The sequence below is a fragment of the Indicator indicator genome, chromosome 6, assembly GCF_027791375.1.
Source record: "Indicator indicator isolate 239-I01 chromosome 6, UM_Iind_1.1, whole genome shotgun sequence".
NCBI classification, from domain to species: Eukaryota; Metazoa; Chordata; class Aves; order Piciformes; family Indicatoridae; genus Indicator; species Indicator indicator.
The window spans coordinates 21,540,326-21,568,113 of NC_072015.1; the positions used below are offsets into that span (position 1 = coordinate 21,540,326).

The 27,788-nt window shown below is 39.2% G+C and overlaps 1 protein-coding gene across 1 annotated transcript in view; it reads right to left on the reverse strand.

The window, feature by feature from the left end:
- The window catches only part of ADCY2 (adenylate cyclase 2), a 199,208-nt gene that overhangs the window by 101,042 nt on the left and 70,378 nt on the right, over positions 1-27,788 (reverse strand). The window contains exon 4 of the mRNA XM_054381597.1: positions 3,297-3,446. Within this exon, the coding sequence (XP_054237572.1) occupies positions 3,297-3,446 (150 nt within the window). The remainder of the gene's footprint in view (positions 1-3,296; positions 3,447-27,788) is intronic.

Genomic DNA, 27,788 nt, shown 5'->3' on the forward strand with positions numbered 1-27,788 from the left:
TTTCTTTGTATCAGAAGTCACAGTATTCCTGTATTTCATAGCACTCTGCTATAAAAAAGACATTAAAGAAAACTACAGATTCACTGGAGAGCTATAACTCAATATCTTGTTCCAACCCACAGTAACTTCAAAACTAAATGAAGTCACTCAGGGCCTCTGTAGCCCAGAAAATATGATTTTTACTACGCAAGCACTGTACTCAACAGAGGATCTCTAGACTTCTCTGAGATTGCCTTGGCCTGATTTTCATTTGTGGCAGCAACTGCCTTGTGGCCTTCTGCCTCTGACCTCCCTGTGTTGGCGTCACTCTGAAAGTGCCCTGGGCAAGTGACTGGCATCCCTACTTAGTCACTGCAGGAAAAAAAAACAGAGGAACATATGAAGCTGAACACTCGAAATCTTGTTTATGGACAAGAAGGAAACAACCCTGGTAACATACACACAACTATAACACTTTACTGTTTTAATTAGGTAATGTGGGCTGTGACTGCTATTGTAACAGAAATATTGCTAATAATTGTTTGTTGTATTTTCATTCGATTAAGATTTTAATTAGACTAATAACAGATTCTGAACTCTCTATTTATAGCGTGCTCTCTTTTGCCCACAAGATTCGAAGTGCAACAACTTGTCCAGTTGGAGTCTTGAAGATCTCCCTGTGCACAGGTTCCACCATCTCCTCAGGTAGCCCTTCCTAGTGCTTAACTCCTCTCTTTGTGAGGAATTAGTTACCTTCCTCCTGCCAGGATTTGCCATTGTATTTCATGCTTGTTGTCCCTCATGCATTCACTGTGTGCCTTTGAGAAAGACCTAATCACATCTTCTCAATAAGCTCCTTCAGGCAGTAGGTGAATGTCAGTTGTTGTCCCCTCCCCAAGCCTTTTCTTCTGCTGGCTAAACATCCCAAGTTCCCTAAATCTCATAGTCTGTCATGAGCTCCAGTCCCCTAATTAGCCCTATAGCCTTGGACTCTCTCCATCTGTTTTCATACTCTATCCATCTTCTACATGGTCTACCATGCAGAACTTGGCACTTCGGTTCTTCCTCAGAACAAGCTTTCATTCTGGTAATTACATGTAGATTAGCAGAGAGGATTGGCACCTCACCTGTGTGTATGTGTATGAAAACGTCTGAAGTAGAAAACAGATTCTTAAATTCAACAGACCAAAGCTAGTTTTTGCTTTTCCTGTTTGCTATCCTTGAAGCTATGTGGAAAAATAAAAATAAAAAAAGATGAGGAAGCCCTTAGAAAAACTATTTTGTGTTCACTATCATACTAGTAAGTTACATTTTAAAATGCTTTAATTGAACTTACAGGAATTCACACTTTATATATTAGTTCCAAGTAATATAATTCAAATGTTTCTGTTCTTTACTAACAGCCTCAAGTCTCAGAAACACATGAGGCTTCTATTTTAGACTACTTTGAAAACAAATTTTAAGATTTCAGTTCCTGTATTATTTCACCATGTTTCAGGGAGAAAAATAAAAATCCCACTCAATGATATGAAACCTCATTCATCTTCTTCTGCTACCTGAGTGTTGTTTCTAAAACTGTCATGATACTGCCTCCTTTTCAAAGAGAGTATTTTAGAGAACCTGCTGAACACCAACACTTTACAAAGACCTCCCTGCAACATGGCAAGAATTTCTCAGTGTACATTCCTATATCTCATGAAGCAAAGCAGCAGAAGAGAGAAGAATTATGCTAACTGCTTGTCAGCATTAAGGTCTTCCACTCAGTGAGTCACTGCCCCTACAAAGTGTCAGTCAGAATTTATCAGTGAGACAAATAATGTTATCAGAAGCTATTTGAAACATATATCATGAAATAAGGCTGCAAATACAGAGGTTAGAATAGTACCATGTTTCTCTGGAAAGAACACTGAAAAGACAGAAAAGAAACACCGAAGCTGGCACTGCCTTTTACCACAGTAGTTTAAAAGTAAGTCTCCCAACAAAGTACACTAAAGGAAATACAACCCAGAGTGCTACCAAACACAGCCCTAGGAAACCAGTTATAAAGGCGTGGCTTGTAATATGCAGAAATATCTACACATATACACTGTCAAGCAAACACTTACTATACAGTGCAAATCCAAGCCATGTCTGACCCCTAGGTAATAAATCACATGAAATTTAGAAGCCCTGGGGACACTGACTGGCCTTAGTGGCCCTATTCAACCTCACCTGGGCTTCCACACTCTGCCTCTGCCCATGACCTGAAGCCTCATTTCAACTTTTGTATATAGTTATGTGGGAGGTGGAGCTAAATTAATAAATAATTTATATTTTTAGCAATTTTTCACCTTATCCCTTTTTATGCACAAGTGTCCAGCAGAGTAAGGCTGAAAACATGACCTGTTAAGGTCCTGGTATGGACTCTCAATGTCTTTTTTATGAGGGAAAAAAAAAAATGTGGTGGTGGTAGATCTTGAATTTAAAACTACTACAGGTACTTCGTGAGACAAACGACAGTTAAGGTCAGCTGGGACATATGAAGTGTGCATCAGCACTTTTTGTGACAACAGAAACGTGTTAGTGAAGGTTTTGTTCTCTGACCCTTAACAGTTTGTAGAAATCTGAGTTTGATGACATTCAAAGCAAAATATGCTTATCTTCTTTACTACTTGATGAACTGATCTGTATTTCAAATTCTCTTAAATGAAGCACCTGTCAGGATGATAGGCACTGTACAGAACTTGCAAAAAGATAAAGAACTATATAAAGCCATCAGAGAAGTCTTTTATTCAGCTGCTACACAAAATAACAGTCTCATTATGCAATTCCCCCAGCTCCTCTTAACATACCTCACCCCTAGAACTGTATCACATGATTCATAAGTATTGTAGTTCCAAATATTTTTCAAAAACAGTAATCTTCTCACAGTGATTCTGCAAGTATTGGTATTGGGCATAAAGAACTGAAGACTCCCAAATTATGCATATACATCTCACAGCTCATTCAATGAGGACAACAAAAGAGATGATGTGCAAACAGAGTCTGTTTAGTATTTTCAATTTTATCCTAAAATATTTTCATAAAACAAATAAAAGAAAACATGCATTTGACCACAAACATAATACCTTCTTAAATTCAGATGGAAATATGCACAACCTTGTGCAAAAGACTTTGCATATTTTGTTAAAGTGACCTCAAGTAATTTGTTAAGCGTTTTTGCATTAGCAAACTGGATCATATAGTAATGAATGGGAGAATAGCGTGAAAACAGCGAAACAGACCCAGACATGGGTGTGACTAGATGTGGGTGTGACTAGATGTGGGTGTGACTTTACCTGTTGCCTCTTCTCAAATTCTAACTTGATACGGGATTTGATGCAGTTGCACGTGTCCTGGTATGTCTGTTGCAGCGCAAGTTCCATGAGATGTTTGTGGTATGCTCCTGCCAAGTTCCCGCAGATAAAAATGATTACGTTAGCCAATATCTAAGGGGTTAAAAAAAAAAAGAGAGAAAAAAAATATAAGCACCAGAGAATTTATATAAATAAACTAACAGAAAAGAAAGATTGCTGCAGTTATGCATTTTGCTTTTGCGTGATTTCTAGCAAAGGTTCACCTTTCTAATAGCCTTCACAATTAGTGGCAAAATCTCAAGCAATTACCATTTTAATTTAGGATTAAATAAGAATGATAATGAAAAATGTTTGCCTGCTCAGTATCTCTCCTAGAATACACTTTTCACAGCTACCAAAAAACTGCATTTGCCTACAACGCAAAACGTAACCTATAAGATTTAGGGACAAACAGCATCAGATACTCAGTGTACACAACCACATATGAACATGAGAAGTAGGTCCACTTAAAGAATACAATTCTGTTTAGCAACTGTCTGGGACACCCCAGAGAGTGAAGAGAGGAGGGCAACAGATCTTTCCCGTGCTTGAACTTTGAAAAGAACAGAATACGGTGTGGTGATGCTAAACCTTTCCCAGTTTATTGCTGTGAAAACAGGAGACACGTTTGCCCATCCTGGCTCACTTCTAGTGGAAGAAACACTGCGGAGTAATGAAACCAATTCTAAATGCAATAAAAGAAAAGATCATATTAAAAGGGAACTGAAGTTGAGATACAGCTGCAATCTGGTCAGAGCAGGTCTCTATCTGTAAAGCCCTTGTGTATCGTACAGCCTGGATTACAAGTACTATATGATGTCATAGTACTCTTGGTCTCATTAAGTCTCCACAGTTAATCTAATCATGAGGTTTACGATAGATTTCCCCAGTGATCATTCATTGGTTTGTTTTGGTGTACCTGTGTATGCAATCTTTTGTGAATTACTAGTAGTGAAAGAGTCAGATGTATCAGAAACAAAGTCCTGCAATATGTTCCAGTGGTTCAGAGAACGGAGAAAAATTGTCTCATTAACAGAAAGATATTTCCTTGAGGAATACATTTTATTAAAAAAAAAAAATCCACAAAACAAACAAGAAACCCAACAAAGCCAACCAACCAACCAAACATGGTGTTTTAATGGTCCTTCTACAAATGTCCACTTAAAAAAAGAAAGATTTTTAAAATACTTTTATCTTCCTCACAAATTCAAACATCATTACGGGCAACACCTATCCTCCGTGATATGTCAACATCTCAACTCTCATGGATCCTCAAAGCTGAAAGTAGGAACTATACACCTTTGCTACGAGTATTGAAGCTTTCAATGTGATATATAACCTTTCTTTCCCTAAAGCTTTATGATCATAGTATCGTATCATAGAACCACAGAATGGCTTAGGTTGGAAGGGACCTTAGACATTATCTACTCCAACCTCTCTGCCAGGGGCAGGGACACCTCTCAAGTACACTTTGCTGCTCAAGGCCTCATCCAACTTGGCCTTGAACAGCCCCAGGGAGGACACATCCACAATCTCCCTGGGAAAACTATTCCAGAGTCTCACCAACCTCATACTGAAGAACTTCTTCCAAAGATCCAGTCTAAACCTACTCTCCTTCAGCTTAAAACCACTCACCTTGTCCTGTCACTAGACACCCTTAAGAAAAGTCCTTCTTCAGCCTGCCTGTACGATCCCTCCAGGTATTAGAAGGCAGCTATAAGGTCCCCCTGGAGTTTTCTGTTCTCTAGGCTGAACAATCCCAGCTCCCTCAGCCTACCTCATAGCAGAGATATTTTCCAGCAGAGAGTTTTGCAGCCCTTTTACATCCCATCAAATACTGCACTGGAGTGGCTGTGGCCCTTCCCTAGCCATCCTACCTGCCAGGGACACTGACTTATCATGGCTATGTAATGTTCCTAAAAGCAACATTTGAGCTCTTAAAATTTTCTCAAAACATATAACTGTAAAAACAAGAAGAAAAATCTACGTATTTCACTTTCTTCACTGTTACGAAGTAGAAAGGTAAGAAAGAGTTTAAATGAAATTTCATAACAACCAATAAAATCGAGATGATGGTGTACAGAGAAAGCTTTTAACTCAAAATACTTTAATATTTTTTTGTAAATCACAACTACCTGATTCTGCTTTGGTGTCAGCTAGATCACAGTACCCTCAGCAGATACAAAGATATTGTGTGGTAGATAACAGGGCAAGGCATTTCAACTGGCAATCATTGGTTTTGAAATGAAATTATGAAACAAGAACAAATGTCTGAAAATAAAGACTGTTAGGGCACAGAAAATTCTGAGACATGCAGTGGGAAGGTTTAGTAACAAAAAGAACATTGAATTGAACTGAAATCAACAACGCGCTGTCATAATCTCTATGAAGAGATCATTGCTGAAAAGCTGCACAAAACCTCACTAAATACATTGTCCAACTTCATGAAGTTATGCACGATTTAGATGAAAACTTCAGACATATAACCAATCAAAAAAAACCCCACTGTGATAGGTAGATGGAGGAGTAAATCATGAGTATCATCTTTGCAAACATAGAAAAACATATTACAGCTTCACGACTGAACTAGCTGAAGTAAGAAAATAGATGGAAAGAAGTGACTGACAGGCAAGGAAGCTTAATTAACCAGGCTTTTCAGATTCTCAATGGGGTAATTCAGCCCACATAGGCTCTGTGCTGCCTTCCAGAACCTGAATTAGGCTGTTGAAAGACAACTCAGGTATCTCAGCCACTGTCATACTGCAGATATAACACATAAATGTGTAAGTGAATATGTAGACAGAAACTGTGTTCAAAACATTGTTAATTCTTTTGGCTATCAGAGAGTTAGTTCAGAAATGCATCTCAACAGTATTAACTTAGAAAAAAAATTCCAAGAAATGGATGAACTCAGATCAACAGATTTTTTGGCTGTATGTAGTCTGGCTTGAGAGAATATTATTTGTCACTGAAGAGTTATTGAGTGAAATATGCATTTTATTGTCAGTAGGCAACACAACATTACTAAACAAAATAAACAACATATGTACTTCTCACTGATTATCTCTTCTCACAAATCTTGTTTGGTTTTTTTTTTTCTTTCTGAACTGTGGTCCAATTTCACCATACAAGCTGCATATGTGTTCCATTACAAGTTTGCTCTAATATCTCATAGGCTTTCTCCCAGAAGGAACAGGTTCAAAGTTTTCTGCAGTTCAAAAAAACTAATAGAGCTTTCTAAGCAATTACTCTAATCTGTATGCAATTGTACAAAACGTTCCTCCTGTACAGGCACCTGAGAAGGTGCTATGTCTGAGAAGACCCCATGCTGTGAACCTTACCTGTACTGAAGTCCTTGGAATGAAATCACAGAATCATAGAATGGTCTAGCCCAGAAGGGACCTCTGAAGGTCAGCTAGTCTGACCTCCCCACAGTCAGCAGGGACATCCTCAAGTAGATCAGGTTGCCCAGAGCACTATCAAGCCTCATCTTGAATATCTCCAGGGAAGGGGCCTCAACCACCTCCCTGAGCAACTTGTTCCAGTACTCCACCACCCTCATAGTAAAAAACTTGTTCCTAACATCCAATCTAAACATGCTCTTCTCCACTTTGAAGCCATTGCCCCTTTTCCTACCACTGCAGGCCTTTGTAAACATTGTCTCTCTACCCTTCATGTAGACCCCCTTTAGGTACTGGAAGGCTGCTACTAGGTCTCCCTGGAGCCTCCTGTTCACGAGGCTGAACAACCCCAGCTCACTCAGCCTGTCTTTTCAGGCTCCAATCTCCTTTTCATGGCTCTCCTCTGGACCCGCTCCATCCTTGGTCCATGTCCTTCCTATATTGAAGGCTCCAGACCTGTACACAGTACTCCAGGTGAGGTCTCACCAGAGCAAAATCACCAGGGCAGAATCACCTCTCTGGATCTGCTGGCAACGCATCTTTTGATGCAGCTCAGGATGTGATTGGCCTTCTGGGCTGCAAGTGCACATTGCCTGCTCATGTCCAGCTTCTCATCCATCAGCACCCCCAAGTCCTTTACTGCAGGGCTGCTTTCTAACACCTCATCCCCCAGTCTTTATTGATAGCGAGGATTGTTCTGGCCCAGGTGCAGAATCCTGCACTTGTTATTGTTGAACCTCACGAGGTTCACCTGGGTCCACCTTTCCAGCTTGTCCTCTGGATGACATCCTGTCCCTCTGGTGTATCGACACCACCACACAGCTTGGTGTCATCTGCAAACTTGCTGATGGTGCACTTGATCCCATTATGTCACTGATAAGAATATTGAACAGTACAGACCCCTGAGGGACACCACTTGTCACTGCTCTCCATTTGGACTTCAAGCCACCGAGCACCACCCTCTGGATCCGATCATCCTGAGTCAAATCAGTCTTCTGTTGTCTACCTTGTCGGTTCTCCAGGTTAGACCTCTGCTGCTCTTTAACTCATTTTTTCTGCTCCCACTCCACCCCGCCTTGCCTCCCAGCCTTCACAGGTGTTTGTTGGATAGTAAGAAAAGATTTAGTGGAACTTCTGGTAAGAAACTCTGCATCTTGCTAAGAGAGCTCTGATCAATTGTGCAGATAAAACTGTAGCCAAGAACCTCTCTACGGGAATTAAGGGACACCTGAATAGGCTACACAATATAGTTAGGGCTTCTGACAAGGAGAACAAACCTGAGCTGTAGAAAAGGGTGTAACTAATGATAACCCAACAGAAAAACACCAGGGTGACTTCAAAGACAATACTGCATGAACTTAGTTGATCTCCTTTACAAACAGACCCTGCATGAGTAAAAACTCAACCAACTATATACATAAACTCTAGTAAGATCCCCACCCATTCCACCATGTGGAAACAGTGAGTCACACAGCAGATGATTTAATCTCTCTGTACAGTGCATAGGCAAGTTCACCTCCTGAGCCATCTGCAGCCCTTTAGATATATTAAATGTACAACGTGGTGATGTTTCTGCTTAATCAACAAATAAATTCAATGTCTACAGAAGATGATCTCAATATGAGTCAAAAATTAATGCAAGGAACACCAAGATACCACTGGGAAGTATCTCTAGGTACTCCAAGTACCAGCTTGTACCTGTAAATCACTTAAGGAACATCATTATGGCTGATTGCTCTTCCATCTCTCTTTGACCTACAGAAAACTGCATGTGCTTCCAGGCAATGAAATTGGATTTTTACATTCATGCACATGTATTTTTCAGTATCAGTGAATATAATCTGATGTCTAGTGCTTAGCTATTAAAATAGACTGCATTTAAAAGTAAATGAAGACAAAGTAGCTATGACTAATTTCTCAAGAGAATACTGAAGTTCACTGAGTTGCTCAAATACTGTAGTGTACTATACAGAAGTTCAAATGACAAAACCTGCCTGCAAAGGTATCTGTATACAAGAAAGTACTATGCTATATAAAAAAATGAAATATAATAGAGGCAGCTGATTCTGAATTGAAGCATAAGTAATTTGATAAATATCTTAGTAAGTGCTGTTCAAATACTGAATATAAAACTCAGAGTTTCCCCAAAGTCTCCAGTTTATGAATTACTTTGTCACACTTCTTTCTTCTCACATATTGTACAAATCATTCCTGCAATTCCTGCATAAGCAGAATTTTTACCAAAAAAAAATCCCAACACAAACAATTAATACTTTTTTCAGTAGTTAGATTCCACTTTTCTTCTGGATAAGAAAGCTGAAAAAATGGAAGCTGGGAGGTAGTCAAGAAAGGCTACAATTTATAACATCTGCATGGAAATTAATGAGAGAAAAAAGAATTTTTGTATCACTGAGGAAGTGCAAATTCTTTAGCTCTGCAAAGATGGATTGTGTCTCCCCCTGTCTGACAGTTTATGGTGTAACTAGCTAGGAAAAAAAAAACATATATATATATATACACACTATACTACTTTGGAACCTGTACTGTTTTAGATTCAGAAGAGATTCATATCTAGAAAGAAAAACAATGAGTAGAAACAGAAAAGCAGGATTTAGAAAGGAAATGTTCAGCCTTCATGTATATTAGTCATTCACATGATTACCATGGACTATGCCAAATACCTGTACTTTAAGTACATCTGTTTAGAAGGTTCTCCAGCTCTTCCCCATGCAACACTTGCTCACAGAGCTCTGGCCAGTCATATGTTATTGACTTCCTCTTCCTGCCCCTCTGCACGCCCCATTTTCAGACCTATGGGGGTCCAAAGTTGGGAGTTCTAAGATTTCAATACGTTTCACTGACAGAAATATCTTTGGCTCTATGACTGTTTACCCATCTGGCAACCACTGTTTCAAAAACAAATAGTTGGTGGAGTAGTAAAATTAATTAAGTCTTCATTCCTATGGATTTGTATTCTTCTACCCATTTATTTCCTTACATACACAATACTTCCAACTCCTTAAGCATGCCACAGATCGCTATAGCTGGCCTAAAATTGGGATCAAGAGGTGCCTGGTCCACCATCTGATGTTACACAGTGTAATGATTGGCCATTTCTTGTATTTCTCTTAGTGAGATCACTAAGTTGGAGTCTCTATCACAAAAGCTCCTATCTTTCTTAAGGAATGTAGCAATCTTTGAAATTTCTGTTTCTGTTTCAGAGCTCATGGTGAAAGTTTATGAGTTAAAAGTCATTTGGGTACAGAACATGAAAGGTTGAAAGAGCGATAGAATATGGGCAACTGCTGACTTACTCAGGAATTAAGAGTAAAAACAAATTTCCTTAACAATGGCAATATTATATTTAATACATTGGAAGGTATTTAAATCCTTAAATACTCATTAAGGTCAAAATAAGAAAACAATATAGATGAAGAGAAGAAACAGGAGCTCCAGTATCCTCAGATGCTTTGTCTATACCAAGGACAATCTCAACTGTTTTTCAGAAAATTAAGTAATTGTAATTTTGCAAGAAAAAACCCCAAACAATTACAAAACAAGAAGGCACATCATAAGAGCCTGACAACCTAGAATTTCTCAAAATAGAATTTCTCAGAATCAATTAAAAAAACCTACAAGTTTGAATTAGTCATAATTCCAAATATCAGAAAACTGCTTCATATTTTCAGTGCCAAAATAAACTTGGTCAAGAGACCCATTGTGGAGGTGGAATTTGTCTTTTACAAGCCAGGAAGTTTTGATGCTGTCTTCTAATTTGTATGTGCAATTCTCTTTGTAGCTTTTGCATTCAGAGCACTGTGAATATTACAGCAGGATATTACTTTTCTACAGTATCTGTTATTTGATGCAACCTCCTTTTTATCATTATTACAGACCGAACTTTATTCAGCCCTGGCCATAAACTGAGCTCGTCTATATGCCAGTGTAGATGACAATGAACCATAAACTGTTAAGCTCTTGAATCAAAACCAGAAAAAATAAACCGGAAACAAGAATAAGAATTACAGTCCCTTTGGATCACCTCTGTGTAATACACATAACCAATATCATTTACTCTAATTAATGACTCTTCATATATTGAATCAAAAATAATTCTTTGCCAGAGGGGACCTCACATTCTCTTCATTCAGAAGGAATCAGCCAGTCACTGCACTTCCCTTCCTGCCTGCAAGAGCTCTTTTTTTGTATTTACATGCATCTCTGGAATAATTTTACTTCTTTACTACTAAAACTGCACAAACATTTGAACATACAATTAACTAAAAAAACACACAAAACCAAAAATTCCAACATAATCCAGTATGTATTCAGGTAAAGCTAACAGTAACTTTGGGTTTCGTCTGAATTTTGGAAGCTGAATCTCTAAAAACTGATACTCTCATCTTAGGTCCTGGATCTGATATAGGCATGAGTACTACTGTGATATAGAAAAAACTCAAACCACCATTTCATACCATAAAATGTACTTGAAATGTTTACTTGAAAATAAAATAATCTATGGAGTAACACATCAATCTTTGATATATTACACAAATAGCTCCATGTCTGATTTCTGAGATATTTTCCAACAAATTAATCTACTTCACTTTTTTTTCCTTTTTTTTTTTTAATAAAATCTATAACAGGACAAGCAACTGGCTGCTAAGTTAAATGAATAACAGTAGATTTCTCCTTACTTTCCCTTGGCAGGAATATATTACCAGGCCTCATGAAGTTTATTACATATTATTATTTACCAGCCTTCATGGAATTTCTTCATATATTATATATATATCTCTAAGTATCTTTTCTTCTGGCAAGTTTTACAGGAATAAAGAGGCTCAAAAGCTACCAGGAGAAGGCAGGACAAACAGAAAAATGAACCAAAAATCACATATGTGTTTATTTGTTATGCTTGTCTAATGACTGACACACTTCCATCAAGTCCAGGTTTTAGTAATCTGGCAGCTTGTGCTAGGAAAAGAGTGGTCTTTGCCTATGTAATTCACAAAGAATGATATGGAACAAAAAGAAGAAGAACAGTAGTGGTGTATAACTAAGGAAAGTTTTTAATGATGACACTCTTTAATGTGTTCGTTAAGTTTTTTAAAACCTTGGTTACCGTTGTCAACTATATTGAGATCTCCAATCAGTATTTGGGTGAATTCTTAATCAGAAGGCATCTAACAGGAATGTTCACTTTCAGGAAACCTTAAAGTTTAGTCTTCTGTTGTCAGGCAAATGCTATCAAGAATCAGCAAGCTAGGACAAAGAAAGCATTTAATTTAGTTTACATTCAGGAAAGAATTAAGTAAGTATTAAAACCTTTTCATGCTGCTGCCACCAACTCATTCCATCTCTCTACAAAAGTTCACATCTCAAAACTGCCAAGATGTCATTAGTCAAATCAGGCTTTCTATTCAAAAGCCTTAGTGTGAAGCATGTTGGATATCCTCAACCAGTTCTTTTTCTAATCACATGGTTTGTGGGAATATATTCTAACACCTCCAAAATTAGCCTCAAAATTAGTACCTCACATTCATACAGTATTAGTGGCAACCCCTATACAGAAGCATGTGGTTATACATTGTAGACACCTAAAATACATGGTATTACTAGGAATAGGCTGTTATGCTTGAACTAGATGAGAGCAACGATTAAACAAAGTGAGGTATTGTCCAGGGAAGAGATATTTTCCATGCTTCCACACTTCCTCTATTCTTTAAGTCAGAATATAAGAACCTAGCATTCACTTCTGCTCTTTGTCTTTTGAAGAACTATTTATCCATGCATGAATCTTCCTTCCCAGCTATGCAGTTTATGGAAAAGACTTGGGGGGAAAAGGACTCTTTGAAAGGCCTTTTGGAAACAGAGTAGAGCTATCAACTAGACCAGTCTCATCCATTTGTTTGTTGATGCCTTCAGACAACTTCAGGACATTTTTAAGGAAAGATTTCATTTTATTTCAAAATAGAATGCATCTATCTATCATCCCTTCTTACTGATTCAGTTTTTGCCCCTTGCCAACACTGAGTTCACAGACCTACAGTTTGCCTGACCTTTTCTAGAAGCCTTTTTTAAAGTTTATTTTCATATTTTTTACTTTATAGTCTTCAGAAACCAAGGTCTATTTCAGACCAATCTATGCATGCCCTCCTTCCCCCATCTTTCTCAAGGATTTTAATGTGGGAATGTCTTCAGTTTCTTCTCCACTGAAAAATAATACAGAAATTATTTCTCTGTGATGGCCTCGTCCTCCCTAAATACTTTTATAACCTGGACATCAAATGGCCTTACAGACTCCATGGAAATCCAATTGTTAGCTACTGAAAAAAGGATTGAGTATGCAAGGAAGGGGAGATTAGTTTGGTTCACTGCCATGGCTCGGCATGGTATCTACTACAAATTACATACTTTTAGATATATGCTCTTTGAACTCCTATTTCACCTGTGTAAATGCATGCAAAAGCATTTTGCAACACTTTGAAAAACACTTGCAGAGATTAAATGTTTTCACTTTGGCTGATTAACTTCTGTGGAGCAAATAGATTCTAAAATTGTTGATAAAGCATGCCAGATCATCACTAATTAGCAGAATGGCCTTTTCTAGCAGCAAAAATTGCAGCTACAACAGGCACACAGTGAATGGAGACAGCTCCATAAGCTTTTTCATAGTTGAACTACTGTGTATCTAAGGCAAATGTCATTTTAACTGAATTGCATTTTAAAACTGTTTATGATGATGTAATATTTAAAGTAAACAAATTATTTTCCATCTTTACATTTTCTGGAAGATTTGGATATATCTTTATTGCTCATATTTTACTCTTTCCAGGGTTCAAAATATTCAAGACACCAAAAATATTGTATCTTACCACCTGCAAACAACTTCATTTCTCCACTGGTATTTTTCAAAGAAAAATAATGATGTTACATCCACCACAGGAGAAGCAGGATAAAATTAGAAAACTACAGAGTTATCAACAATCTTGCTCTACACCACACGACAGGACATAGCTGTCCCTGCTGGCTGGGTGAGTAAGGGAGCTAGAGAAGATAAGTGCCTAACAAGGACTGTTTTTAAAATACATAGAAACGTAGCTTCCCTCTGCTGTAACAGCACAGCGACTTCCCCTCTCCTCCTGTGAGTCCTAGGCAGTCTCCCCAGATCCCATGCCAAAGTGGGTCCCCAGGCAAGGAAGAAAATACAAGCTTCACAAAATAGCATGTAATACAGAAGCTGCAGGGGGGAGCCAAAAAAAAAAGTAGGTGGCAAATGACTAAGTTTAATGTGCTGCATTTTAGACAAGACGTCTGTTATTGATGTTAAAAGTAAACAAACAAATTAAATACTCCAGATTTGTCTCCCATCTAGCTATGTTTATGGTAGTTAAGAACTTCTATCGTGGGACATGTTTCCATAACTGAAGAAATTCAAATCACATTTGAATAAAGATGTTTTGGAAACAAGTTAACTGCCTATCTTCTAGTGTGCCTATGCTGTGCCATTTGCTAGTTTTTCGAAGAACTACTGCAGCAGTAGTACTGCAATAGCGTGTGACATTGCCTGACATCTGGTGATTTGATCGTTAATTAAGGTCAGCGTGACCTACGCCACAGAAAATATCTCCCAACATTAATTCTGACAGAAAAAACTATTCACAAGATAGAATCAAGTTTCCTCTATGTTAGGAGAAACAAATCAATCTGGATTTTAAAGTACACGTATGACAGTGTCAAAGTGGATAGAGAAAGGCTCTTTAGAAGCTCCATGACAGTCGAGCAGAAACAGACTTTGCCTTTCTTCTTTTTGTGCTGCTTCAAAGGCTATCAAAGGCAATCAGCATCAACACTTACTGCAACACTTACTGAATGGGGGGGAGGCAAAAACCTTCATGAGAACTGACAGGCAAGGAACATAATATTGATCTCAGCAACATATGCAGGTGGCTGCCTATTTCTTACTCTTTTTTCCCCTGGTTATCAATCATGTCTATGTAAATCTCTATTCAGAGTCCAAATAATCTCTTCTTTTGTCAGCCTTCAGTCCACAAGAACCACTCCTTACTGTGGCCCACTGGTCATGTGCCCCAATCTAGAAGTACTAGCTCCTAAAACTTTACAGTTTATTGCAAGTCAAGTAGGAAATCTCTACCTAAATCACACTGGAAATCAAAGCACTTTATAAAATATTCATAAGCAGCTTTTAGGCCCACAAATAGCTTTGAAAATTTGGTCGCAGTACATTTACATTGAAATAGCCTATTTGCACTTCAGTCACATCCGGCAGCAAGCAGCTCAGGGGACTGTTTTATTCTGACTCAACTCATCCTGTTTACTTCCACCAATCACTTCTCCCTCTAGAAGTCTGTACTCATCTCGTGAATCAGTTTCAACCATCTGGAGCCCAGGCTTGCCTTTGACTAAGTCAGTAAAGAAAATTCTCTGCTCAAAACTAAGGCCATTGAGATGCAGCTCACATGGCAGAAAAGCCCCAGCCTCCCACAGGTTGTCAAAGACCCACCACTGCTTGGTCTGCTTATCAGTCCAGCTCTGGCTTAGTGACTACAAGATGGACTTCTCAGGGTGTTTTGTGTGGGAGCTCCTTGTTTTCACAGTGTGGCACGTCCAGTTGAGTTCAATCTGCTGATGATATTCACTACAATGCTGTCATCATGATAGCTTCAAAATGACAGCGCTGTCTGGAGAAAAGTATCACGGGGCTAGAAGGTCAGATTGTAACATGAGAGGCTGCTTCTGGTTTCTGGGTTTGGGGTGCCAGCTTTTTCTTCTATGCTGCCTACTCTGTGTTTGGGTGGGGGGAATTGTTTTATTGCTGGCTGCTGCTGCTGCTGATTTTGCTTTTGCTAAGGTAGCTGTATAGTGTACCATCTCAGTAAACTCTTTATCTCAACCCAGAGGGGATTTTTGGTGTTATTTTCCCTCCCATCTGTGTGTGGAGAGGGGGGCTTGCTTGTGAGAGCAGGCTGTGTTAACACAGGACACAGAGTCACAGCGAAAGGGCTACTGACTATTCTCATTTGTTATGGTGATCGAGCTAAGTTATACAGTAAGATGGTCAGAGCTAGTTTATGCAAATGGATTTACAGTATTTTAAACCTTAAGTTTGAAAACAAAGACAGACAGTGATCCACAGGAAATACTGTGGGCCAAGACTCAGCGTGAGGGAGCCACTGCTAAAGTGCAGTGCAAAGCCTTCTGGCTTTGTTCTGTATGCATGAGCCTTTACTTCTGCCTGATCAGCATCCTAAAGCATTTTCTGACCCTGGAAAAGTAAAGGTTATAATAATTTCCAGGCTCATGCTGATGATACTACGCACCTCCTGTTACAGGTGAAAAGTACTAGAATTCCCCATGGTGCAGGAGGAGACAAGAAACAATATCACAAAAGCATGTTTGAGGTCGAAACATATTACAGTACATACTGAAATCAGCATTTAACCAATAACAAGATGGAAGAAGTGGAGGCAGAAAGATGATACTTCAAAGGGCTTCAAACAAATCAACGGGACTTCAAGAGACAAAGCCAGATACAGGTCAAGTATTCTGAATCCCAAAGCAATGTACCACAGCACCTTGGCACTGACGAAATGATATCACTGCTCTTTCTTCAGAAAACACAAAGGTTTAAAATAGTTATGTAACTGAATACAGCTTTGCACTTGTGTTTTTTATCTCCATACTTCTCAAAACATTGAAGAGACTTAATTTCTGTTGAATGTCATTCGATTCTCTACATCACTGGAAGGAAAGGGAAAAACAAACCCACCCAAAACAACAGAACAGGCAAATGTGGCTGCCACAATAGAGTATTAATCTCTAATGAAACACTATTTGCTGTCATAATTCCTAAAGCTTACTTATATAAATGTAAGAGTGCAAGAGACTTAATAACTATTAATAATATCGGGATCTTTAGAGACAAATTGTTTCATGTACACTAGAGTTTAGTACTGTCCCTTACCTCTGCTATCTCCCCCATTCTGAAACACTACAAATGGTAGTAAAAGAAAGTTGCACATCAATGCTCTCAGTCTATGTAGGATTTATTCACATTACTCAGCTAAGCCTACCAGATACTCGCTTAGAGGCAAAACTGCATTCACAATGTGATCTATGTTTTAAGCCATGAGTAATCAAATCTGATGGTCCATTGCCCACCTCGTAGCAAGGTGAATGAAGTTGATGAATAGTGTGCAGAAAAAAGACTTCTATATTTGGGCTGAGCTTTCTAAAAAGCTCCTGTGATATTGAGACATGCTTAAGTTCAGCTGGACTCACTGACTAAAATGGAAAGTACTCACACACAAACCAAACCAAAAAACCTCACTAACTACAGCTGAAACAACAGTGTAGTCCAGAGCTTTTGATTTCTTACTAAAATGACAAGTGTAGGAAGAGGGGAAAAAAATCTATATTTATCTGCATTATATATATTTTTATACGTAACATTGCATATATATATATATATATATATACAGGCATACATATGGCTAATACTGACAAAACTCTATATAGTAAGAAACATTTCATCACTACTAAGATACAGAGCATATCATGAATTTTACCTGAAAAATATTGTGAACTATCTGGTATCCATAATATGAACAGACCTGAAAGCCTAAGTTCAAAGAAATATTTCTGAAGCTCAATCAATACATGCTGCAGTTGTATTTTGATCCATGTCACGGATGTTTGTTAAGGGAAGACTCTAATTATGCTGAAATGTAACAGTGAAATGCTGCTTACTGATCTCTTGTGAACTAAACTTGTCAGGATGAGGCACAACATCCATAATGCATTCTGAAAATTCTCTTAGCAGCAGCTACACAATTATCATTGCCTTCTTCTGGCATTCAGTTAATGAGATAGTAACGGCATTCGCATTCAGATGCACTGCAATTTTTCTTTTTTTTTTTAATTCATGGCCATTTTATATGGTGGATCCATTTTTTTACAGTTATCTTAGAGAAATGAGGTATAACAAATTATTCCTCCTAGTCTAGGAAGGATTCTTTGCTTGCAACTAAGTATGGATTTACATTTCCCACATCCCAAGTAATATCGCTATAGAAGTATTTTTTTTTATTTAAAGAATCAGCTTCCTAACCAGGAAAAAAAGAAAGATGAGAAAGAAGAAAAAAAAAAGAAGCAGCAGCAAAAACAATGCTAACTGCTCATAATGTAATGTAGTATAATCACAGTCACTCTTTTTTCCTTTTAGAATTATTTTTAGTATAAGCAGACCTCAACATTTTAACTTCTGACATGAAAAGTGAACTTACTTAGTTCTCTTACTTCACTCTAACAAAACAATTCTTTGCAACCTCCTTCACAAACAAGAGAATCGTGTGCATTTTGATAAGCAAAATATTCTAAGTCCTCACCACAAAATTGCATGGGTCAGGTCACAGATGTTTTTCATTTCCTTCACTAGCAATATTTCAGCTAATTTGTGCTTGCCTTGAGGATCAGGCTCATCTTTTTTTTCTCTTTATTCAGGGTCATGAGAATTTATGATGCTGTACTCCTTACCAAAGAAGCATGCTATGAAGCATTAATAGATTTTCTGACTGTGCTTTCATATTGTATAAAGGAAAACTCTTTTCAGATCAGAGAAAGGCAACAAGAAAGATCAAAGGTACAGAATAGCTTCTAAATAAGGAAAGATAAATAATTTCCAGTTCTTCAGCCTGGGAAAGAGACGATAGGGAAGGTGTGACAGACATTTAGAAAATTATAAATGGCCTGGGCAGGGTGAACTGAAATCAACTGTTCAGGCTTTTCCAGCCTAAGAATTTGAGAGACTCAAACAGTTTGAAACAAGGAAATATGAGTCTTCTTAAAATGCAGTTGAGCTGCTAAACTTTGTCACAAGATGAAGTATTCTGAAGGGTTTTTTTAAAAATCCATAAATTACAATTTTTTAAAGGCCCAGCTAGATCAGGAAAAGAAATAGGTTTGTAAGAAACAAGAAATGAGAAATAAGCAAAAACAGATTACAAACCAGAATGTGAGCTTAGGAGAAAGAAGCAATCAATCATGGGAGAAAACCTTCAGCAATTTACAAGGAAAACTGAATCCACAAGGTTACAGTAAAATAGTAGACTCCTGATTTTTGCTAGTTTATAGTCAACATGAACCAAAGACTGCCACTTTCATAGCTATCAACATGAAGGTCAACACTCACACTTTTTAAGAAGATTTCTTTTGCTTTCCATAGTGCAAGAAAGGCCAATTTAACTGCAAGCACTTTGACTGCAAAAGATCATTGCAGATACAGAAGACCATCACCCTGAAGCAGTTACATACAAAGGCAAACAACCATGCATTTTCCAACTCTAGTTCTACATCTCAGCTCCTCAGTTCTCCAAGATACCCTATTACGTCTCATGTCAAATCATTCAAATTGCACCTAGCTTTAGTAAGAATCTGGTCACCACTATATTCCTACTACTGCTTCCACAAATTGACAGGTAACACCAGTTTTGAATAAGAATAGGAAGAACTGTGTCAGATATAGATCCTTTTTCAGAGAAAATTTTAACAACCTTTCTGTCTTGCCTCTTAAACTCTGGGCTCATCTCTGCTCTTTATCATTTCTCCCAGTGCCAGTGAAGAGAAAAAAATACGTACACCACCACCTGAATGGAAGTCCAGTGCCTCTGGGGGGACAGCATTGTCTGGCAGTTTGCATAAGAAAATCCTTTCCCTCAGCATACACAAACCCTTTTCTCTGCAGCACCATGAGGACTGCCTGCAGCAGTTCTTCACTTGCAGGTATCACATCAGTCCAGTAATTAGGGAGTAGTATTTTCACACTCTTTTTTAACTCTGGTACATTGTGGTTGCCTGGAACTCTTGACTCTGATCAGCTAGTGCAAAATAAATGACCTTTTCATGTAGTAATACCTACGCCTGCAACTCCGAGAAGGAGACATGAATGTTTAATGTTTCTCATGATGACCAAGGTTTTTTTATTCAGGGTTCAGTATATCCCACATATGAATACAGAGAGATGCCCAGAGAAGGAACTGCCTCCACATTATATGAGCATATGTCATCTTAAGTAGTGCTAAAGAGCAGAATGCCTTCTCTGGAGATTTCTGTAGATGTAAAAGAAACAATTGTGTGCAATTTTCAAGGAGAAATATATGATTTTATTTACATAGCACACATGATTATACTGATTTATTTAGGAAGAAAATTATCCTGTGGCCTGTTTATGTTAAGAGTGAACCAAAGAGAGTGCAAAACATCTAAATCATGCATTTGAAATGACATTGAAGCTAAATCTTCATCAAGACTGCCAATAAAACCACTTCCTACACAAACCCCCAAAATATACAGAAAGATATTTGAAAATGCATAGCTCTGATGTATGTTGGAAGTTGCTGAATCTGGCAGCCTGACAGAGGCAAAGCTGCTGCAGCACCACATCCCCACATCCCTTTCGTTGTGAGGTATACAGGCACACATGTATACAATGCATATATACATAAATCCATAGCCAACCACAGAAATCAAACACTGACCAAAAACACAGCACTCAGGCAAACACAATCTGCACCAACCTCTCGATCCTGCTCCGCTTTCTGGCTGAAAACGATGAAAGCAATTTAGCACAAAATATGTATGCACACACATTAACTATCTCAGCAGCAGCTGTCCATAGAAACCCAGTTTGTTCAGAAGCTGCCCCTAGATCTTCCACTCACATATGAACAGGTCTCTCTCCAGTCTAGCTTGGACTCTGCTTCCTCTGGTAGCCAAGCCACACGACCTCTATCTAGCCTCTCCAGTAACTAACCGTGACTTACGGCCTCATCTCTCACTCACCAGATACCAGTTATCACACATGGTAAGATACACACCCACAAAATATGTATGCAATACAGCCTCTCAAGCTGCCCCTGCTCTTGGACCCCTCTGACCCAGAGCTCATTGCCCTTTAGCTCGTACTTAGATGCCTCTAGTCTCTCCAGCTGCTCCACCACTGATACCTAGGACCTTGTGATCCATGGTCTCCGTTACATGGTTTCCCCCTGTGTGTATACATGCACATGCACACAAGAACACAGCTAGAAACAGAAGAACACAGGACAAACAGCATGAATTCGGCCCAGGGCACAGCCAGATAACTGTCATGACTAGCAGTCATTAATGCATGGTCAACCTTTTTATGGCCTTATCCCTTTATTTTTCTACTTTTGTTCCTCCCTCCTTTCCCTCATTTTGGTCCTACATTAAACATCCCATAGTAAATCTTGTGTAATCAAAAAATGCTCTATCCCTGCATCCCATAATAATACCCACCACCTGCTGGCTCTGACACCCTCCATCTGTAGGGTGAGCTAGGGAGACATTCTTATTGACCCACCTGGTTGATGGTTGCCATACCTAGACACATGCTAAAGCTTGTTCTGTGACAGTCCAGTGAGAAGATGAGCTAGGGCATCCCATTTGCTCTGATTGGGTTATTTGGGTTCCTTTGTCATTGTTTCCATGCTCCTTCATATTTTTGCAGCTTAGTTTATAATTAACATAGACCTAACAGTCAATCCAGCTGACCCAATCTGATAAGAGTCAGTGGAGTTTAGAAAGTACAGACATGGATGTGAACAGAAATCTGCGACACAGAAAGCACCCAAACCTTTTATAAAAGTACCGGTATGATTTTGCAGACAGGACAAGGCTGGGTGCAGCTGCCATGATTTCTTAGCTCAGTAGTAGTGTGAAGAGGGTTGGAGTTCCAGCTAGGGCTGCTCCAGAAGGACTGAACATGGCTCTCCAGCACAGCTTCGGCCACCAAAACGTGGTCTCCTCCTATTAGAGGAGAGAAAGTGGCAGAGCTTTGCCACCTGGCATCAACATCAGTCTTGTGTCTAAGAACTGCATCAGGCAATTCAAATGCAGAGATGAGTTTAACAGTGAGTCTGCTGAGGAAAAGTGCGTCACAAAGTGAGATCTTTGTTTGATCTCTGCTCTGAGCAGGAGCTTAATGGTCAAAGCTCTGGGCAACAAAGCTCAGGACTAACACAGGTATGTCCATGGAGGATTCAGAATACATTTACAAAGGTTGCTTCTTGCTCCCCCACTGTCCCAGGCAGGCCAGCTCTGCTGATATACAACCCCAGGATTTGTCTCAGGAATATTTTTACTGAACACAGTTCAATAGACGCTGAAATAATGTGGCAGAGAGAGGTAATAACTAGATAATAATTTAGGAAACTACATGTGTAGCATATAGAAGAGATTCTGAAGTGACTTGGTCAATACAAAGAAACATAGAAAGGAAATCATCTCTGCATTCAGAGGTCATCAGTGTAGCATCAACAAACTGAAGTGAGAAAGTTAGCCAAAAATCTGTGGAAAATATTAACTGCCTAAACTGCTGAATAGCAGAAGAAAAATAGTGTCCTCACTGATGATTGAACAGCAAATGAAGCAAAATCTTAGAGTAAACAATGTAGAGAGCATTAGCAAAGATGCCTTATTATCTACTTATTTTGCATTATTCCCCTTCTCTTATTTATTATCATTTATGCTTTTGTCACCATGTTTGCACAGACAGAGTCTCTTCCTGTATGAAAATATTTTGGGCTGATATGGTAAAATTAGGCTAATTAAGTAAACCCTCTAAGACTCCAGTTTTAAGTTTTAAAAGGGAAGACATTTTTTATTACAAAGTTGTGCAAGCTTGGCTGCAAGAAGACTCCTGTCTCAGATCTTGCATGCTGACAACACAAGGCAGCAGCTTTTTATTTCCATATACATTAAATTTCCCAAAATCATTCATCTTATTTGCATATCTATTACATGCATGGTGCATCTCTCTGGTGGTCATTGAGAAGGTAGTGGAAACTCCTGCTGGATTTCTACAGATGTCCTATGGATGTTTCTTCCTTGTTTGGTAATTTCTATTCTCATTTACCAAGTATCACACACCCCAACCAGGAGTCTCTTTGTTACTTAAGATTCACATTCTGTGAGATCTTATCTATGAAGACCCCTTTCTTTATGTAATCTCCCCCTTATGCAACTGATTCTGCTAGACATGGAATACACAAATTCCTGAAGGCACAAGATCTTCTGGTTTTTGGGAGTCTTGGGACAAAGTCTGGCAAATAACGATAGTAAACAGGACATTAAAATCCTGTGGTTAGCCTGAATAAATGCCGCTGTGATAGAGCCCCTGCTGAACCATATAGGGTAAGGCAATATCCAACATAAAGAAGGTTATTCAAAAGAGGCCTTTAGAAATCTTTTAAACAACCACAGAAAATCTCTTCAAAGCAAAGCTCAGTTTTGGCATATAAAAGACAAGAGTGCATCCATATTGAGGGACTCAAAGTCTCGAGCTTCAGAGTTTGAGCTACTCATTTGCTTGGGAGCCGGCTGAAATAATTTCATCTGGTTTAAAACTGGTCAGATGAATTTAAACTTCTTTTCACCCTCTTCTGAAGTACCAGATACTGGGATCTTGAACAGCTAGTCTTTCACATGCATGGAAGTCTGTCTACTTAGGATTGGTGTAACCGATTATTTTTGCCTCGGAAACAAGGAGATAATTCTCTTCGGGTAAGATTTCTAAGGCTGTGGTGGGCCCCTGCTTCCTTCATCAGCACTGAGAAAAAACATCTGCTGGGATCACTTAAGGTGCCTTTGCTCAGGTGTTTGTTTCTTTCCCTGCTGAGGCCTCAATGACTGACCATCTATCAGTCTTAGTTCTGTGCATCCATAAGCAGTTAAATCTTCTGGAGACCTATGCTGTTTTGATGTCGATAAGTCTAAATTAAAACAGTGTCAAAGGCTGTGGATTAACTGTGATGTTGTATATACAAGGACATGGGAGCTGGCCTGAGATTTAGACATATCTTTGCACAGCTCTGTGTTCTAGAGCAGTGTGTTTTCATGCATCCTAAACCCAAAGCCTGGGGACCTGAGCTAGATTAGTGCAGAGCCAGCTTGCTTACTCCAAGTCTGTGTTCTTGTGGCTTCTGAGCTGATGGACTGCTACATAACTGAGAAAAAAATCCTCAAAGGCACAAAGAAAATAAAACTGCAAATGGATTCACGAATATATCTGATGAACCACAGCCTATGCTGTTCCATATGTTTAAAACATACAGAACAAAACCAGTAACAGTGGAGGAGCCAAAAATCAGCTCTAACTAATACTGTCTTGTTCAGAAACTAACAGAGCTAGTAGAGTACATGCAGGTGACCTTTGCAGCAAATACACAGCATATAGTCTTTAGGACATCCAGATAAATATGACTTACACATAACTAGCAAGAGGCATCGGACAGACATGACTCCTTCTCCAGCCCACACAGAACAAATGCTGATTTTCAGAACCTTGACACTTTTTAGGGCATGGAACACATCAGAAATTATTTTGTGAATGTTAACAGCTGGACACCCTGACTGGGGAAAGAACAAGCGGTGGGAGTTTAGGCAGGTAAACCATGATCTGTGCTATGCCACCCAGCTCCAGGGCTGGAGCATGGTTCCCCTTCTACTAGCAGAGGATCTGCAGCTGCTGCTAAGAAAAAGGTAATTATGTGGCACAAGTTTGTGTTACCCTGTTTGCTTCTATCTTGCACTTGTTTTTTTTTTAGGATCATTAACCAATTCCATCACACACTTCAACAGCACCTACAACACTGGCACTTGGAGGCTGCAGTTAATAATTAACAGCCAGATAACTCTGTAGCAGTGCTTTACTGAAACACACTGAGGACCAATACATGGAGAAGTGGGCTAAGGGAAGCAAGGGCTATCCAAGGACTTGTGTGAGCATTCACTGGCAGAAATGCACAGAGGTGCAAATTTTGGAAGGCGACTGCAACAGGAATGACTTCTGCTTGACCAGCAGCTTAGCATCAGCGGACAGTAGAGGCTCAGGGGACAAATAAAAAGATCATATCTTATTGCAGGCATGCCTGATGGGGGCTTGAAATCACTGCAACTTCAGGAAGTCAGTAATTTGAGGAGTTTGGCATCTCAGCTGGATTGCAACTCATCAAGAGCTTCTTTACACAGCAAAATATGTTTGTGCTCCTGATTCCTCTTATTTTACACTGCAGCTGGTAGGGAAATGTATTCACACCTTGACAGTGAAAGGCATTTTTCTTCTCCTGAATTCATGAAAATAATGTGTAGAGATAGATGATAACTCTATGAGTACATAAAATGACAAAGCACCACATCTAGAGTAGAATGTCTTGCCCAGAATTTTATGCTTCAGCTGTAATAGGAATAATTAAAATTAAGCTTGACAAATAATATCAAGCCATAAAGGTACAATATAACTGAAAAGGCTAAGCAACACCTGTGAAAACGGAAAGAGCAAAACTAACTCAACTGAAGCAATTAAAGATTCTTTAGAAAAATTACCTCGAAGGAAAGTATTATAAAATTTTGATTGTATAGATTTAACTTTTTATTGGTAACTTATTTATGTTAATGTCATTCTAAAAAAATATGAAATATCCTTTATATATAACATACCTTGCAAGGCAATCTATTACAACAGGAGTTTAGTTGCTGCTCCAGCAGTGTCATGTGAAAAAGGAATGTACAGCTGGTACAGCACACTGCTTCCTATTCCGATTTAGAAGTACTGGAATTTCCAATCACCTGCTTAACTGTTTTTACATTTTTGGAGGTATAACAGCCCTAGGATTGAACACTCTAATATAGACATTTTATAACATAATTAATATACTAAAGGACTGTGGACTTTTTAAATAAATTTCTACTTTGGAAAATTAAAACTACTAAAATGTTATCATTTATAGGGTAAGAATTGTCAGCTGAAGTAGTGTAAGAGTAATAAATAAACATACAGATGAAATTCATTGCTGATAAAAATGTTAACTTAAATGGACTGGACACAAAAAAGCAATCTGATGCTTCAGTAAAGCTGAAAAATCTATGCTAAATGGAGATTTTTTCCATGATTTTTTTAAAAAGGAGACAGTTATTACTTACCTTCTGTGCTTTGATGATTTCCTATACATCTTGCCACAACTATTTCCTATGCATTTCTTAGATGCTGATTTGGGGCTGCAGGTAAATGCTGCTTTTGAAAACCCACACGGCCACCTGCACACATGGTTTCTTTTAATCACAGAATCATAGATTTATACAATGCTTTGGGTTGGAAGAGACTGTAAAGGTTATCTAGTTCCAAGTGCCCCTGCCATAGACAGGAACATCTACAACTAGAGCAGGTTGCTCAAAGCACCATCCAACTTAGTCTTGTACACTTTCAGGGAAGGGAATCCACAACTTCCCTGAACAATCTGTTCCAGTGTTTCACCATCCTCACGGTGAAAAATCCTCCCTCACATCTAATCTAAATTTACCTTCTCTATGTTTAATGCTATTACTCCTTATCCTATCACTGCATGTCCTTGTAAAAAGCTGCTCTACAGCCTTCTTGAAGTTTAGGAACTAGAAGCCTTCCTTCTGGCGCCTTCTCTTCTCCAGACTGAAACACCCCAACTCTCTCAGCCTGTCCTCACAAGAGGTGCTGTGGCTCCCCATCATCTTTGTGGCCCCTCCCTCAGACCTGCTTGAGAAGGTCTGTGTCCTTCTTACACTGGGGACCCCAGAGCTGGACACAGTACTGCAGGTGGGGTTTCACAAGAGCAGAGATGTTGACAATTACGTCCCTTGACCTGCTTCCTTTGATGCAGCCCAGGACATAGCTGTCTGGCTGAGCTGCAAGCACCCATTGCTCAGTCACATTGAGACCAGGCAGGAAAGGCGTTGGTGGTGTTCTGTGTGTCTAAGCAACTGGAATATATTGAGCTTTGCTTAGCAGAAGGATGAAGAACTTGATGAAAGTTTATGGGGAAGAATCAAGGGCAGGATAAAATGGGAGATATTGTTGTGGGTGTTTACTACAGACCGCCAGACGAGGAAGAAAAAGCATACAAAGCCTAGAGGTAGCCTGAAGAACATATGCCCTGGTGTTTATGGGTGACTTCAGTCACCCTGATATTTGCTGGAAAGGCCACACAGCTAGGCACACACAATCCAGGAGATTCCTGCAGTGTACTGATGATAACGTTCTGACACAGTGGGTTGAGGAGCCAACAAGGAGAGGTGTGCTGCTGAATGTTGTATTAACCAAGATAGACTGGTCAGGGATGTAAAGGGTGGGGCCAGCCTTGGCTGTAATGACCACAACATGGTGGAGCTCAGCATCACACAAGGAAGGAGCTAAAGGGTGGCTGTCAGGAGGATGGAGCCAGTCTCTTTTCAGTGATACCCAGTGATAGGATGAGGGGCAATGGATGTAAACTCAATCACAGGAAATTTCATCTCAGCATGACAAAAGAATTCTTTACTGTGAGGGTGACAGAGCTCTGCACAAGGCTGCCCAGAGAGGCTGTGAAGTCTTCTTCTCAAGAGATCTTCAAAATCTGCTTGGATGTGTTCCTGTGTGACCGGCCTTAAGTGGTCCTGCTTTGCAGGGGGATTGGATTGGATGATCTCTGGAACTCCCTTACAACCCTGTTGCATTCTGTGATTGTATGATTGTCATAAACCAACACCTCAGACACAGTGGTGAAATTGACTGGCCTATAGTTGCCTGGGTCGTCTTTTTTTTCTCATTTTAGAAATCAGGGTTCTCTTTCCCCTTTTGTTGGGATGCACTGCTCCTGAGCTTGGAGGAGGTGATCCTTGAATACTAAGCAGCTTTCTTGGATCCCTCTCTCTGAAGCAGGTCTCTAAAGAGAGCAATGTCTGCTCACCTAAAGTCCAAGATGCTGAGCTTGCTGTGCAACCTCCTTGCAACCTTAAGGATCTTGAACTTTCACCATGGCATTGCCATTCTCAGCCTTTGTGAGCTTTCCATCTTATTAAGTGCTGCATGTCTTCTCTTTACAGGCTTAGGGACTTTCTGGAAGATGTTCACATTCTCATGCTCAGGCTCAGTGCTATGAAACGTAACTATTCATTCTCCTACATACCTATGCTCTTGTAGGCAAGT